The sequence below is a fragment of the Centroberyx affinis genome, unplaced genomic scaffold (genome assembly GCF_046629955.1).
Source record: "Centroberyx affinis isolate AG114_WGS23_722 - 3 ecotype Tasmania unplaced genomic scaffold, CSIRO-AGI_Caff_v1 ptg001111l_1, whole genome shotgun sequence".
Taxonomy (NCBI): domain Eukaryota; kingdom Metazoa; phylum Chordata; class Actinopteri; order Beryciformes; family Berycidae; genus Centroberyx; species Centroberyx affinis.
This window is the reverse complement of record NW_027279653.1, coordinates 567,226-583,294: the sequence shown is the minus strand read 5'-3', so window position 1 is coordinate 583,294 and position 16,069 is coordinate 567,226. Positions and strand designations below refer to the sequence as shown.

General features: G+C 41.2%; 3 protein-coding genes across 5 annotated transcripts; 1 reads left to right on the top strand and 2 right to left on the bottom strand.

Moving 5' to 3' along the window:
- The first annotated feature begins 646 nt into the window (after nucleotides 1-646).
- Nucleotides 647-10,266, top strand: orc3 (origin recognition complex, subunit 3). 3 transcript variants are annotated; one of them, XM_071523743.1, is made up of 20 exons: nucleotides 647-812; nucleotides 963-1,017; nucleotides 1,127-1,224; nucleotides 1,543-1,687; nucleotides 1,904-2,008; nucleotides 2,177-2,340; nucleotides 2,540-2,649; nucleotides 3,230-3,389; nucleotides 4,583-4,696; nucleotides 4,829-4,962; nucleotides 5,479-5,542; nucleotides 5,679-5,795; nucleotides 5,965-6,044; nucleotides 7,344-7,477; nucleotides 7,718-7,809; nucleotides 7,930-8,027; nucleotides 8,162-8,303; nucleotides 8,587-8,703; nucleotides 9,479-9,558; nucleotides 9,974-10,266. In XM_071523743.1, the coding sequence occupies exons 1-20, from the start codon at nucleotides 789-791 to the stop codon at nucleotides 10,077-10,079; spliced, it is 2,139 nt and encodes a 712-aa protein (XP_071379844.1). In that variant the 5' UTR covers nucleotides 647-788; the 3' UTR covers nucleotides 10,080-10,266. The 3 variants fall into 3 exon arrangements, with proteins under 3 accessions (XP_071379844.1, XP_071379843.1, XP_071379842.1); XM_071523742.1 differs by having other exon boundaries at nucleotides 2,510-2,649; nucleotides 7,721-7,809; XM_071523741.1 differs by having other exon boundaries at nucleotides 2,510-2,649.
- A 649-nt stretch (nucleotides 10,267-10,915) lies between these two features.
- LOC139647756 (akirin-2-like) lies at nucleotides 10,916-13,488 on the bottom strand. The gene is made up of 6 exons (XM_071523722.1): nucleotides 13,326-13,488; nucleotides 12,819-13,001; nucleotides 12,422-12,565; nucleotides 12,139-12,288; nucleotides 11,698-11,769; nucleotides 10,916-11,548 (listed from the first exon to the last, which is right to left on the bottom strand). The coding sequence occupies exons 2-6, from the start codon at nucleotides 12,997-12,999 to the stop codon at nucleotides 11,538-11,540; spliced, it is 558 nt and encodes a 185-aa protein (XP_071379823.1). The 5' UTR covers nucleotides 13,000-13,001; nucleotides 13,326-13,488; the 3' UTR covers nucleotides 10,916-11,537.
- A 1,147-nt stretch (nucleotides 13,489-14,635) lies between these two features.
- LOC139647782 (cannabinoid receptor type 1B-like) lies at nucleotides 14,636-16,069 on the bottom strand. Its single transcript, XM_071523762.1, has one exon. It carries the CDS (start codon nucleotides 16,067-16,069, stop codon nucleotides 14,636-14,638), a length of 1,434 nt encoding a protein of 477 aa, XP_071379863.1.

The window sequence follows — 16,069 nt, the reverse complement described above, 5'->3', positions numbered from 1 at the left end:
CTGCTCTGCTCTACACACAGACTAGGCTGTGTCCCATAGGCAGAACTAGGAGTTAATCAGAATGTGCATGTAAAGATGATTATGGATAGTATAACTTCTCATTGCAGTCCAGTTCAAGGGCCCTGTTTTCATAAAGAAATATGTAGGCCTCGCTGGTAATGCTCCTAATCATTTTGACAGACCTAAATATTTCAGCACTGACTCAAAGACAGAGTTCTACCAGTCATTATCATCCATCATATCTTTATCATATACCTGCATGCTGATTAGCCCACTCTGAAATTAGAATCTATTTGATACAATCAGGTTCTACAATATGTTTTTTCACATAGACTTTTAATGGGATTCTACGTGTAAAGCAAAGACAGAGAGAGGAAACCCAGACTCGGGATGTTCAAGATCAACAATGTTAATAAATCAACGTCATGCTGCAGAAAAGAATAGAGTGAAAGTAAAACACAGCTTTTGGGTCATATCTGGGTTTTTGGTAGATGGCTTCACTTTGAATGTGATAACAACAATCAAAACTTTGATTTTGTCATGATCCCTACAAAAGTTTTGGGATATGATCGCGACGTAAGGACGTCAATGAACACAACCTTTTCCGTTAACGTCATACTGGCGGGAAGTATGGTACAGGAAGTGGCCTCGGACAGCTAATGTTATCTGTTATCGTAACTGTTAACGCTAGTAACATTTTAAAGTAATATTTTGATGTTATCCAGCGACAGCGTAACGCATTGACTTATCCTAAGTAAAATTAAACGTCAGTTACATTTAACGCTGGAATGTCTACTTCATCTGTGTCAAAGGTAATGTTTACGTTTTGTGGTATATCTTCTAATCAACATGTATCGACTTTGTCAACCGTGATATATCATGAAATCTTACTTGTTCTTCAAGTTTTGTTTCTTTGCTTAGGTTTTTACTTACTGACAACTGTTTGGCTATTGTTATTTCAGGGCTGCTTTGTTTTCAAGCCTAGTGCTAAAAAGAAACAGAAGACACTCGGCGTGGGTGAGTCCAGTTTAGTTATGTTCATGATACGAAAAATACCTTAGTTTAGTTTTCAGACGTGAGATATGTTGGCTAACTTATAGTCGTTTTGTTTACCTTTTCTCGACAGAGGATTATTTCATTCATGGCTGTGAAGGTACTGAGAACAGTGAACAGCGGTTCAAACTCTGTCAGGACCTATGGGACAAAATGAAAACTGACACAGAGGTGAGAACAAATAACCTACACGTAGGACACCAGTAAGCTCTTCCTTCCCATAGTTACTGTCCATCCCAAGAGATTGTACAGAGTAAAACAACGTTGGTACAGTGCTATCTCTTAAGGAGACTGAGTGTGAAGGATAGCTTCAAAATGTCATTATATATACATCTGCTTAAATCTGCCATTCTTAAATGCAGTTTGTGTTTCAGACAGGTATAGATTGAATGGAATTTGATGGAAAATATGAAAACACATTTCCTTTGTTGCCTCTAAGTTTTTACAGGATGAAAATATGTTAAACACATTTTCTTTGTCGTCTCTAAGGTTTTACAGGATGAACTCAACAGGAAAATCCTAGACAGCTTGCTTGAGTTCACCAGGAAGTGCTCTTCCACTTTCCAGCGCGGTGCAGATGACTGGGCAGCGCGGATGAGGGCCAGTGAGATTCCCACAGCGGCCCTTGTGCTTGGTATGCCGGTGATGAGACAACAGTATTTGACATTTGCATTCATCATAACTGTTGAGGGCTGTTTTTCCCCAGTGCGATTTGGAATTATTAAAACAAAGAATGTCACTCTCCCCATCTGCATCTGTGGTGTGCTATACCTTTGAGCGCTTATTTTAACCCTAATATATAGTAGCATACATTTTGTCTGCTCGTCTTTTCCTTTGTTATCCTCCATAGGGGTGAATGTGCCGGACCATGACATGACCTTCCAGAGCCTGTCTGACTTACTCCAACAGTCTGTGACTCCTCATGTGGCCTCTGTACAGGCCAAAGAGTGCGGAGGTAAGGGTTTGGAAAAGTTACTTGCATGCCCTTTGTTTTTGAAGACTTTAAGAAATGGAAGATATTTGCGCCCTAGAAGAGTAACTACATTGGCTCAGTAATCATTTCTCTATGTACCTACATTACATTTTGTGCTTTCAACTGTATATCTCTGCTTTATCATCTCAGCTTTGAAGCATCTGATGCAGAGGGTTCTGGAGAGGCTGATGAACACTGTTGTGTCTGTGGATGAGGATGATGAAGAGGCTGAGCAGACCAGCACCCAGCTGCACAAGAAGGGAGTGCACTGCTCCCTCAGTACACTCTGTGACTGGTACAAGACCAAGACAATGGTAGGAGGACAGGATGGAGCTAGTGCGCATGCTTTCATGTTTGATATGAGGTGATATCTGACAAATGTAGCATAAAGAGCAAATACATGTTGTTATGATCAATTGAAAGCACTTCTTCAATCCTGGTGTATCATGTGGATAATATATTTTGTTGGGGTTTTTATTTCAGAAATCCAACACTGATACTCCAGGAAAAAAGCGTAGTTCTCCTGTCAAAGACGAACACCAACAGCCCCCCGTTGTCGTTATCTTTAAAGACTTGGAGGCCTTCAACCCAAGAGTTCTCCAGGACTTCGTCCTCATCTGCAGGTAACTAGGAACTCTGGGTTAAACAGTTTATCAACTGTTTCCAGATTTTTGGTTTCAGTGAAATGGTCATGGAGTTCTACAGCTCTGAAACAAGTCTGCTTTAGTAGACACCCTCTTAGAAATTTAAAACAGCATTATACAAATTGACCCACTAAGGAAATCTTAATCCATTTTATTGCCATGTAAAAAGCCTCTGCTTAATATGGCTATCTTGCTGATAAAGCTAACACTGATGATGTGGTTTTGTAAGATGTGGTTTTAACACAGTTTATATTTAGCTGTGTTGTTTGTTTAGTCAGAAGATGATTAGAAGATTAGAAGACGGTAGCTTGCAGAATTGTTGAAAGCAACACAACCAAATCGACATACTCTCAGAAAAAAACGTTGCATCATTAAAATATAACAACAATTGTCGAGGCAATAGTACAAGGCCAGTGTGTTATGATATTTTGATTTTATATGTTGTTTTTCAGACTATTAATGAGGCATAACAAGATAGGAAGCTTGTTTGTATCCCCTTTGTTTGTTCATGTGATAGATTGTGATCACTGATGTGTATGAACTCGTTCTCTTTTCACAGTCGGTACGTTGAACATCTTCCCCTGATGTTCATCTTTGGCATTGCCACATCACCCAGCACCATCCAGCACATGCTGCCCCACTCTGTGTCTTCCCTGCTTTGTATTGAGCTCTTCCAGTCTCTGTCCTGCACCCAGCACCTGGCCACAGTCATAGACAAGGTACATTTCACCCACACATGCAGCAAAGAGGAAACGCATCTGAGGTTCACAGAGGAAATGTGTTTGAAGATCACATGTTTTTGGTGTAAAACCCAGTGGGCAGTCCTCTCACCTTTTTAGTATTTTTCTTCAAACACAAAGAGACAACGTGGTTCCAGAAGTGGGGGACTTAAACACTATCTCTGAGCACAAGATCACACTTTTTATTGAAATTATGCTTAATTTAACAGACATGACATTTTCTTCTCGCATACCTCATTGCCCATGCTCTGTACAATTTTAATTGAATGGCTGCTCCTCTTATACTGAAAATCCTATAATTTGTGTTGAGAATCAGTATGAAAGAATTTGTCATGGTTGAGGAACTCTCATGCAACTGCTGCATTGAAATACACTGAGTATGTATTGCCGAGCTTTTAATCATGATGATGGTCTAACAACTCGGCAGTAAATATGCAGTGTATTACAGTACAGTTATTTCATGGATTTTCTCTTTTTTTTAAATTATTTTCACCTTTTGCACAAGAAACAAAGACCCCATAGGTATGCAGGTGTTTTATTTTTTACCTTTTATGGGGCACAGAATGTACTTGCTTGGATGATTATTAAAGAATTAAAATGAACAATGTCAAGCAACCAAGTTCAAAACTATGCAGCATTTCCTGAATCTGTTCAACTGTATTCTGGTTGATGTCATTGATAAGTTAAGCTTGTGTTTCACAATACTTCATCTGTAAACCTGTGAGTGATTGGGCAACCGAGGGTAAAACAGCAGCATAGTCAGACAAATAAATTATGTTCTCTTGTTTCCATGTGTTTTATGCACTTTGCAAATAAGACAACTGTACTTAAAGTTGTTTGCTGTCATAATGTACTGTGCTAATTGTAAGAATAATTGGTGTTGGGAGGATGTTTATTATATTACTTTGTCATTGATCATCAACCTTTCTTTTAGAAGCAATAATGAAATGGTACATATCATCATGAAATTACATAGAACTTCACATAAATATTAAATATTCTGATTAAAACTGTCTGCAAACTGCAGAATAGCCCGATTAAAATGTCATATGAGTACAACAAAGCTAGGGATCCATTGCTCTACACTAAATGAATGTACTTGCCTCATATGGGATTACGCTAATGAAATCCCAGGAAGTAAATTGTATTTTCTGTGTTGCCTGTGTCTCCAGCTGGTCCTGACGCCTCAGTTCCCTTTCAAGCTCAGTGGTAAGGTGCTGCAGGTGCTGATCAGCATCTTCCTCTACCACGACTTCTCAGTGAGAAACTTCATCAAGGGCCTGCAGGTAGGGAGTAGCTTCCAAATGTCTGTTCTCCTTATCAGTGTGTCATCTCTTTGTACTCTCTCCCTGTCTGTAGATGCAGTCCATTGATTTAAATGTGTGTGTGAGATAAATTTGCGCTCTGTCGGTCTACAGCTGGCCCTGCTGGAGCACTTCCACTCTCAGCCTCTTAGTGTGCTGTGCTGTAAGAAGAAGGAGGCCCTGGTTAATGTCATGCAGCTCAGTCACCAGGACCTGGAGAGGGTCAGGCAGCTGCCGTCGTTCAGGAGGTACACACACAATTAGTTTTACACCAGTGTGCCATTGCTTACTCTCTGGTTGATGATATAGTAAAAAGTAGCAGCGCACACAGCTCCAAATCTTAAACAATGTACCGGGTGCACGGTTGTGGCGAGGATCAAAACAAACAGAACACCGGCACTCGCAGAACAATAATCTTCTAATTTATTATGGGCATTCATTCATATGGGCATCATTTTGCCCATAATAAATTAGAAGATTATTGTTCTGTGAGTGCCGGTGTTCTGTTTGTTAAACTCTCTGGTTGACCTCACATGGTTTAAGGAGAGTTAGTCACTTGGCAGGCAAAAACATTCATACATTTAAATGCACCTTTGACATGACTGCATGCAAACACGCAGGTTACCTTAATTTTGCCATGCTGTGGTATGATTTTAGCAGCTCATTGTATGGTTTGTGGTTTCGTAGTGTTTGTGTTTTACACCCTTTCAAATTTGAAAGACCAAGTCTTTAAATGTAATGTAACCTATGTGAATTTTTCCCAGGTATGTAGAGAAGCAGGAACCTCAGGAACAAGTGAATCTGTTGACTGATGACACTCGCATAAAGGTACAGTCTTTATCTTAACACAACCATTTATCCCCATACCCAAGAGGTACCAGCCATTAATGAGCGATTTCTGGACAGAGTCTAGACTTCAAGTTTATTGACAAGGCTTCTTTCTTTGTTTTCATCTATTTTTTAGGAGGTGTGCCAGAAGCTGATCAAGAGCCTTCGCAAATATCACAAGAACTATTACCCCATCCTCAGGTGTCTCCACACTCTGACCTCATCATTACCCAAGTACCCCCTCGGAAAACAGGCAAGGACCTTTTTCTCAATGTTAAAATAATAAAAAAAAAAACCATAATTTGTCATTGAATTACTGGTGTCATGTTTTTTTTCAAACTTACTGACTTATTACCTCTTCACCTTACCATATGCTGTGTTGGGACAGTGGTGAAGTTATCTGTCTGTCTCTTTGTTTACAGATCCGGGAGCTCCATATATTATGTCTGGAGAAGAATGTATGGGAGAATGACGAGTACCAATCAGCCATGCAGCTTCTCAAGTAAGACTGGATAAGTAACTTATATCTGGGACCGACAAACAATATATTAGTAGTAGTTGATATATTAGTAGATAGTCATAAATAAATCTAAATGACTGAAAATGTGGGCAGGTTTGAGCAGTCACTCATTGAAGTAAGAATATACACAGAACCTACGTGCATGTTATTTGGTATGTGTTTAACCATAAGTATGTAAATTCACCTCACAAAAATGCTAAGATGATTTGCAGATCTGCTGTGTCAAAGTAGCCACTTTATCTTCTCTTCAGCCGGCGCCTTCAGAAGCCAAGCCCACTAAAAGAAACATTTCTGCAATTTCAGTCACTCACCAAGCGATGGCACTCTGCTCACATAAGAAAGCAATAAAAAATCCACTTGAATGCTTGTCATTGAGATTCACATTCCTGCCTCCCAACATCTCCTCTGCGTGCGAGCATACTTGCACACACATACTAACACATGCACACACACTCACACACACACAGCCGACCAGCCATTCTGGCAAAATTTGGAATGGCCTCATTTTTCGGCCACAGGACCAGGTTTATCTTTCATGTGCTTGTGCACACCAAAATTAGTCAATAGATAATTTTACAAGCTTGTGTACTTTGACAGCCTACACACTGTCTGATTGACTCCACAATATGAACTGAATGTATTGCGTAGGATCAGGGATAGGAGCTTTAACTAAATAGCAATGGGCACACATACAGGTTAGCTGTTTAATGTTTTATACACACTTAGTCCTGCAGACCCAAAATGAGTTGGCCCATCTAGATGGTAACACAATTGCCAGACGCTAAGTCCAGACATATGTTTTATGTGCAAGTGTCTGTTGCCAATTCTGAGCTGTGAATTGGATCAGTTCAACTGTACTGATACTTTATACTAGCTGTCTGTTGAGGTACTCTTAAAAGTGCACTAGTTTTAATGTATTAAAATGAAAATTGACCTATTTGACCTATTGTCCTGTTTTATTATTTGCATGGAGAATTACAGAATCTGTTTTATACTGCTGTAGTTTCAAGCATTGCCCATCAGTACTGCAGCCAACATTTTACACATTTTACCACGAGAGGGCAGCATAATGAGGGGCGAGAAGCATCACTGCGCCTCCTGGTGGCCAAACAGATTATAACAGTTGAATTCCATCTTGGCTATTTGACCTACACTTGTCCCACACCTCAGGACAAACCAGCCACTTCTCCAGCAACAACCCAGTGAAAAGTCAGCCACTTTTAACCCGCCGATTTGTATGTGCTACCTCTCAACTGTAAACCTTCTGCGGTTTCCCACCAGGATGCTGGCTAAAGATGAGCTGGTCGCATCGCTGCAGAGGTGTGCTGAGATCCTGAAGCCTGTCAAGTCAAAGAAGATGAGGAATGTTCTTGTCCAACTGGAAGACCTGCTTGCCAAATTTAATCAGTTGGACAGTAAGTAGTGACGATTTAAGATGAGGAGCATGGATATGACATTACTGTTTCCAGTTCATATGTGGATTTCTCCATGTTCCTCCTCCTATGTTGACCCAAGGAATCGTGTCCTCTACTACTTTACTCACATATTCCCTTTCCTCAGATGATGCATCCATTTCCAGTGGTATAAGCAATGGAAGTGTTATACATATCCTTCACTCCATGCATGTTTTTGTCTCTTGTCTCCATTCCTAACAGAAGCCTCTGGTGAAACTACTGCCAATGGGGAAGACATCTCCTCTCCTGGGAAAAGTCTCCAGAAGAAAACTGATCTGTTCCAGCTGCAGAAGGTAGCTCACCAATATGCGAAAGAAGTTATCTTCACTGTGTTTCTGTGAAGAGGTTTTCCACCCCTCTGATGTGTTACTACTTTGATATATAAATTGACGGAATATCCCCATGTACTCTAGACACTGCTGGAGATGAAGGAGTCTCGGAGATCAAAGAAAATGAGTCAGTTTGAGATTCTACGAAATGAAGCCCTAGAGTTTATCGATGGCTTAGTAAGGTGAGACGGATTATTTTCTGGCTCTGGAGTTTATAACACAACTGACAATGTGATGCAACAACCAATTTAATCAAATCGCATAACATAAATCTTGTAGAAATACTTATTCAGCCTACATGTGTCCATCCTACCAGGTGTCATCTGTCTCCCCCAGAGTCTCAGACACTGAGTGAGGTGTGCTACTACAGTTCCTCTGCTGTTCTGAGACGCCACCTCAATGCTACGCCTCGCACCACCATTCAGACTGCACTCAGCAATCCCTACCACTACCTGCAGGTGCCTCTTAGTCACTACTTTGTCCTATCAAATGGGTAACCCACTTAGCACGAGGAGGGACTGAAAATAATGAAAATGTGCTCGCTGGCAATAATACAACTGGCAATTCTGATAATGTCTCCAGGACGTTTTTAGTGTTATCACTTTGAAAAAATGTAGCTATGAGTGTCAAAGTGTGTAAGACACATACTTTGAGAAGTTTGAAAACTAAGACCTTATCCCTCTTATCAACCACTTTCACTTTTTTATTTTGTTTTATGGTTTGTTTTTTTTGTTTTTTTAGAATGACAGCCTAAGGACTGAAGATGGGACTGTCTCTAATTGCGCTCCTGATATCTGCATCGTGTACAAGCTGCATCTGGAGTGCGGCAGGCTGATCAACCTCTATGACTGGCTAGAAGTGAGTTTAAACCAAAACATTTGATGTTAGGGTAATTACCTAATTACCCTATTTTAATGAGTGTAAGCAACCTCTGTAAGTTTATATCCTCTGCTGTTTAACTGCCTTTTACTCGCACTAATAACACCACTTTTCAACTTTACCTTAAAATTTGCCTGGCACCAGCACCTGAATCACTCTCGCTACATTCAGGTCGAAATGCTTCCATTAACAGTGGTTTTACTGAATAAGAATCTGTTCAGGCCAATCAGCATCCGTTACTAGGCAGAAATAGCCATTCAGTTTGAATATCAGGCAATCTTAAAAGGTTCCTTGGCCACATTTTGTATTTCAAATTCTTTAGAATAGCATTTAGGGCAGCAGGATGGCAGAGTGAGGAAAGACACTGTCCTTCAACCAGAGGACCTCAGTTCAAGCCGATCAAGGGCTGATTTTCCTACAAGGATCCATAAAGGCTCACATTATTATTATTATTAGCATTATTATTCATATTATTAGATATAATAGAATGTGCACCAAGACATACACTGTGGAGACTGGAACCTAACATGATATTCAGAAAGAAGAGGACAAAAGTTTCTTTTTTTTCCAGATATTTATAGATTTATTTGTTAAAGTTGCATACAGTACTGACTCAACTCGTAGCAGCAACAGATAACAGTGCAGACTGAAGTGATAAAGTGTGAAAGGTTACATTTCTAAAGATCAAACATTTCCCAGGATGGACTGGGTGCTGTCTTGAACAAAACCTGAGTGTATTTGTGTTAATTTCCAGGCTTACGCCACTGTGGTTTCCGCTGCTGAGGGTAAAGATCCTGATTCTGATGATTTCGGGAAAGTGGACGAAGTCAAACAGTATCCTTCCATGACTTGATATACAAACATGTTTTCCCCTCATTTTTATACACGCATATAGCTTACCTATGCAGGTAAATAAATAACCTAACGGTGAATGACAGGTCATGAGATGTGATAAAATGAACAAGGTACAAGCTACTGCTGGGTTTGGAAGCAACTACAATTTTTTGACAGTGATTCTGGTGAAGAGTTTTTAAGAGCAGATATTGAGATAATTATCAAGGTGTTAGCTCCGGGGAAACATGTAACAGGATGTGACAGGCAAATTGGTTGCTGCAAGTGTTGAATAAGGTTTCAAAATACATGTAATAGTCAGGGGTATTGATTTCCTATAAAGCACAAAGTGTTTTTAATTGTTTTGGTCAGGGGTTCTGCTTTAATTTAGACATCTTATTCCTTAACCGTTCTGTAGTGCTCGTTTCATCCAGGCTGTGTCAGAGCTCGAGTTTCTGGGTTTCATCAAGTCCACCAAGCAGAAGACCGACCATGTGGCTCGACTCACCTGGGGAGGCTGCTGATCCAATCGTCTGCTTGAATCTCAAAAATCGACTTTGTCTCGGCCCTTTGTCTTTTCATCAGCTACAACTGTGAGGGGAAAGCTAAAGCATATTATTCACCCAAGTACATTGAGCAGAGTTGTACTTGGAGATTTACATTTTGTACTGTATAAATGTTTCGTTTTTCTAATAAAATATATCTGGTTAGCGTCTGATCAAATCATTGTACTCTATTTTATTTTTTTTTATTCTTCAGTGTGCATTAGGCCGAATGACACGCACATATTGTACTTCAAACATAAGAGAGTACAATCATGTCAAGTGCTAGAAACTGATGTACAGTTCTAGCTGCAGTGATATGGAAAAACTAATTTCAACTCGTAATTTTCTATGGCTCAACCACTACGGTGCTATACTGCAGGCATGGCTAGAAGGAACATGCATGGCATACACATGTAATCGAAAGACATGATCAAACCAATATAACCAGAAATAATTATATTGGTCTCTCCTTCCATGAAAAATCAGGAATAAAGATTTCAGACGTAGACGCATCTTTAGTCGCAGTTGCAAAGTCAGGTCTTGTCATTTTGAGTAGTCATTCACTAACTTCCCTCTACCTTTGGGAAAAGGAAGGGAATGGCTTTTTGACTTACTTTCAAGTTTAACACAGTGACTAATAGCTTATCCTGAAAGCTCTTTTCTTAAATGATAACATAGTCACAAGATTTCTTGGTGTTATTTTCTTTATCACTAGAACTGAATAGCTCAAAGCCAAAAAATGGTGCTTACAATACATCGGTTCATTAGAAGCATACCATCATCACCATAATAAAATCATCATAACAAGTCTCAACAACTCTTAAAACATTTTATTGTTTGTTTTTTCCACTAAGTACATTGGTTTGAAAGTAATACCAGGAAAACAAATGTCAAAATAAATAAAACATTGATAGGGAGAGAAAAAAAAATCAAATTAGCCCGCTTTATGCTCAATTCCAAAGCTATGTACTGGGGGCAAACTGCAAACACTTTCTCTTTGTTATACTAACTTGTTTCTTCCACTTGCTTTCAGATTGACCAGCAAACCTTATGTAAAATTCTACATTGCTTTATCATATATACATGTAACATAAAGAAATCAAACAATGAATAACAAAGCCTGGAATGCCGGGAATCATTACAAAAGTGAGATAACTGTAGATACACGTACAGCAGGAGAAACATAGGCCACTGGTAGAGATAGGGTCCATAAATTTACATTAGGAAGCACCTAGTTGCTTACAACAGAGTGGTAACCACTGACAACAGCTTCATATAAACCTTTGCCCAAAGACAGAAATATGGCACAGTAAGAAAAGTTTCATTTAAACTAGCTAAACTGAATCTCTTGCATTGATGGGCTTTTTTTCTTTCTCGAAATATCACTTGATAGCTTGCAGCAAGAGAAAGTTTTCTTGCAAAGATTCGGTGCCACACTCAGGAAACATCTGGAGAAGAGGAGATAAAATAAAGAAACCAGACATATTAGCTTAAACTTCACAGGTGGAATTCAAGCCAAATTCCATGAATTTCGCACGTGTGTCAATGAAACAGGAATGTGAAACAATTTTAGATGAATAAAAAAAAACCAACTCACAGCTTGCAGGTTGCTCCCCAAATCGTCGCATCAACTGATCATGTGTGAACTTCACAAAGGTGTCATATTGTTCTGAAATTTACAGGACGGGAGACAGGGGGGAAGCAATGTCACCATTAGACAGTTCTTTAAATTACAGGTATTCAGACCACACACCAACAATATTGACCGATATTCAGTCTAAATATGTAATGAGGCATCAGTCAATCCATGTATTTAAATCTGAATTCATGAAGCAAAAACAGCCAGCTGGCTAGTTCATCTAGTTGTTGACAAGCAATGTTTTGTATTGCAATTTCTCATCCTGAAATCATTTATTACTATATATCAGGGCAGAATCTTGCTTATTTACACATATCTATTCAAATTAAGCATTTTATTGAGAAAGGAAAACATAAAGCATATAGCAATTCAACATTCGAAAAGTCAAAGTGTACCCACCTGCCAATTTTGAAGCCATTGTCTCCTCATATTCCTCCCGCACCTTCTCTTCCCTTTCTTTCAGCAGGCGTTCACAGATCATCCCAACTTGTCTGAGGGTGAATAATGGTTGTTCTTTCCTAGTTGGAGAAACTCCTCCAGAAGATGTTCCTGCAGAAGATAGTTGTTGTGATTATACTGTGTGTTGTAACCATGGTAATTCTGATTACCAGAGTGTAGTGTCACAGTTTATTGTATTGGTCTGACAAAGCCTCTCCTCTACACAGTGTGTTACTTAACGAACCTGGCATGCTGGAGCCACTCATAATAGACGACTGGGATGGGGACTCAGGAGAATAGCAGCACTCTGGCTGTTGGTAGCTTCCATCTAGATGCTTCCTCTTTTGGATGCGTTTGTACTCCTGCTTGATGTTGTTCAGGATTTGTTCTAGCGGGACAAAAGAAAACAAGGGAGGAGAAGGGGGCTGTTAATCAAAGACAATAGTTGTCACGTTCAGGGAGGCCTCTAAACTTTGCATGCCGACACACAATACACATGACCGGCTATGAAATCAAAAGTTAACTTGAGCATTCGGAAGGTTGTTGAACTTAGCTTGGTTTAAAATCACCTGGCTCAACATGTTGCTAATGCCCAACGTTAAGTCCCTAGTCGGCAAGCAGGCCAACTTGGCCAACATTACCTGCAGTAAGTCTTGACGACGATTCCCCAAATGGCGAGGGTTCCATGCGAAGGTACTTCCTGGGGGATGAAGAGGATGAAGAGGACGGGGACACGGGGATGCATCTTCGTCTTTTCGGGGACGTTGGGCTCATCAATGGATCGAAATCCATGGTCCTCTTCAGGGTGGCTCCACACGCCATGACTTCAGTGTGTTAAAAGGGGGGGGGTGAAATATCGGAACAAGAGAATTATGAAGCGATAACGTCAGCGTTTACTAGCAAATTTTGGCTAATCTTTATTTGCCAATTTCAACGGGAATTGCTCCGCTAAAATCAGCCTGCTCCGCTGACGAACACAAGCAAAGCAATTCGCCTAGCAAAGGCTTTGAATATTCGCTAGCAAGCTAGCGTTAGCTATGCTGGCTAGCCAACACTCAATCCAAACGAAAACAAAGCTAACGTTAGCTTTCGACACCATTGGTAGGACAGTATGCTCTGGTATACAGTTGAAGAAAGCTGTCTCTTACCTTTTGGGGGGAAAGTCGCCCTCTCCAATTACCTTCAGCAACTTGTGTTGCTCTAAAAGTTGCTTACTAAAAGTTCTAGTGACGATGGGCCAACTGTCTACCGTTAGATAGGGTAGCTAGCTAACGTAACTTAGCTGCTTGTTTTTGATATGAAGCAGTCGGCTTCTCCTGCTAGTGACGTCACACGTGAAAATGTTTGCTTACGTAGCAATGCATGGTGGGTTTTGTAGTACATTTAGGAAAGAGAGCAGTGGACTACAAAATATGTGAAATTAATTTGGGTTGACATTGTCTTGCCATACATCATCAGAAATTCCTATGTTTTGAATTTTACTTGGAAAAACGCCGACCTGTTTATAGTGTTTGCTGACATTAAGTATTTCTACTTCATCCATCTATCCATGTATCACATCGCCTCTTCAGTCAGCATCCACACGAGGGCAGTATCATACAGTAAAATATAGAATGAACGTTGATATTGTGCCCGGTGCCCGCCTCCGCTCTTTAAACACACACGCACGCACGCACGTACACATACACACACACACACACACACCGGATTTTATTTAATGAGCATTCACAATGTCATGGTTTGCTGGTATTTCATTGTTTTATTGAAAAAAAAAGATTACAATGAATTGTGACAAAATTATGATAAAAATAGACGTCAATATGTCAAGAGAAGAAGTCAATATGTTTATATAATTCATGTCCTCTGCTTACACACACATTTTTATAGGACTTATGGCACCATTGATTGTTCACAGGAATATGGCAGTATAGCTTCTCACAAAATGTCATAATTGTTTAAGCACATGGTTGCGTAACATTCCCAGGTCACTACTAAACAGTTTTGTTTTGCTTTCATATAATCAAAAATCCATTCAAAATGCAAATTATGATTCACTATTTTTCTTCACATTGAACGTGTCAAAGAACAATAACTCTAAAGAAGATTTGCGCAGCATTGAAGAATGACCAAACAGCATGACATCATCAACATATCACCAAAGAGAGGCTAATTTCACTCACAAGCAGCGTACCGTCAGTCAAAAGGGAAGTTAGCATGATGGTAAGCACAGTTTCACCTTGTATTACTGTCACAATATTGCTATGATCATAAATAAACAAACCTGAAAGAATAACAGGGAATGCCACATCTTAAAGCAACAAAAGCTTTCTTTTTTCAGGTCTGTATCTAAATCGTTTTTTGGCACATTTCACACTCACAGAGCAGTGCATTGTTAGGGTGGGGACTATTCTACAATATCTTTCCTTCACAGTTGTACCAGAGGATGACAGCTTGCCTTTCAGACCGGCTCTGCAGTCGACGTCTCAGTGGCTCCAGACAAACTAACCTGGGCTACTTTCACTCTACTAGTATTTCCAGAATCTGCCTCATTGCCCCCCGCCACGCCTGCTGTGCCTCTCACGCTCCTGCTGTTCCAGTCACTCTCTCCGCTGTTGTCCAGAGGCTGGGTGGTTCTCCGGCACATCCGGCAGATGTTGAGGAAGGCCCTGCGCAGGTCCTTACTCCTCATGGCATAGATCACAGGGTTCACAGTGGAGTTGAGCAGGCAAAGCATGCTGCAGAAGGCGAACACAGTCTTGACGAGGTCGTCCACCTTCCAGAAGAGGTCGTAGACCATGATGGCGAGAACGGGGCCCCAGCAGATGATGAGGGCCACCAGGATCAGAACGAGGGTCTTGGCCAGACGGAGGTCCATGCGGGCCTGTTCGGGCCTCACCGTCTGAACCTTAGTCCCGTCTGCGGTGTAGACAACAACGCTCCTCTGCGAGCTGCGGCTCAGCATGCGGACCGCGTGATGGTGGGCTTTCCACAGGATGAACATGTAGGCGTAGATGATGAAGAGGACCAAGATGCTGGTCATTCCGATCCAGAACATCAGGTACTTCTGGTCAATCAGGGGGAAAATGTCCGAGCAGACGGAGTTGAGACGCTTGCAGTTCCAGCCCAGCAGAGGGAGCAAGGAGATGGCGATGGAGATGGACCACATCACGCTGAAGGCAATGACCGCCTTGGTCTTTGTAACGATGCGCTTGTACGCCATGGGCCTGTGGATGGAGATGTAGCGGTCGATCGCAGTGAGGAACAGGCTGCCCACGGACGCTGTGAAGGAGGCAATTACCCCAGCTAACTTGAAAAGGAAAATATCAGGGCTGTCCTTCCTGTGGAGAACATGGAAGTCCAGAAAGCTGTAGACAAATATGATGCTGCCGATCAGATCAGCCACAGCCAGGCTGCCTATGAAGTGATAGGAAGGCCGGGAGCGCAGGGTCTGGGAGTGCAGGATCACACACAGCACCATGAGGTTCTCTAGCACTGTAAAGGTGCCCAGAGTAAGCGCCAAGATGGCTACCGCGAGCTGCTGACTGGGAGTCAGAATCATAAAACACTCCATGTTGTCTACAAAGTCTTCCCCGCACTGTGCCATGCCTCCACTCCCCATAGAGGTCCCATTACCCAGCAGAAAGTCTGATATGTTGGTTGGGTAAATGGGAGGGAAGCCATTGAAAATCACCTCCTTATTTCCAGGGACGAGTCCGGAGAAGGAGTTGCTTATCGAGGCAGAGTTGGGTTTCTCAAAGTGGAATCCATTCTTGATAAGGCTCGAGTCGACGGAGGGGTCGTCGTAGCTGGCGTCGTTGGAGCCGAGATACTGTACACCTGTTGTTATCGCGGTCACTGTGGTGCCTGCTATCCTGTGCAGAGCCAACTTCAT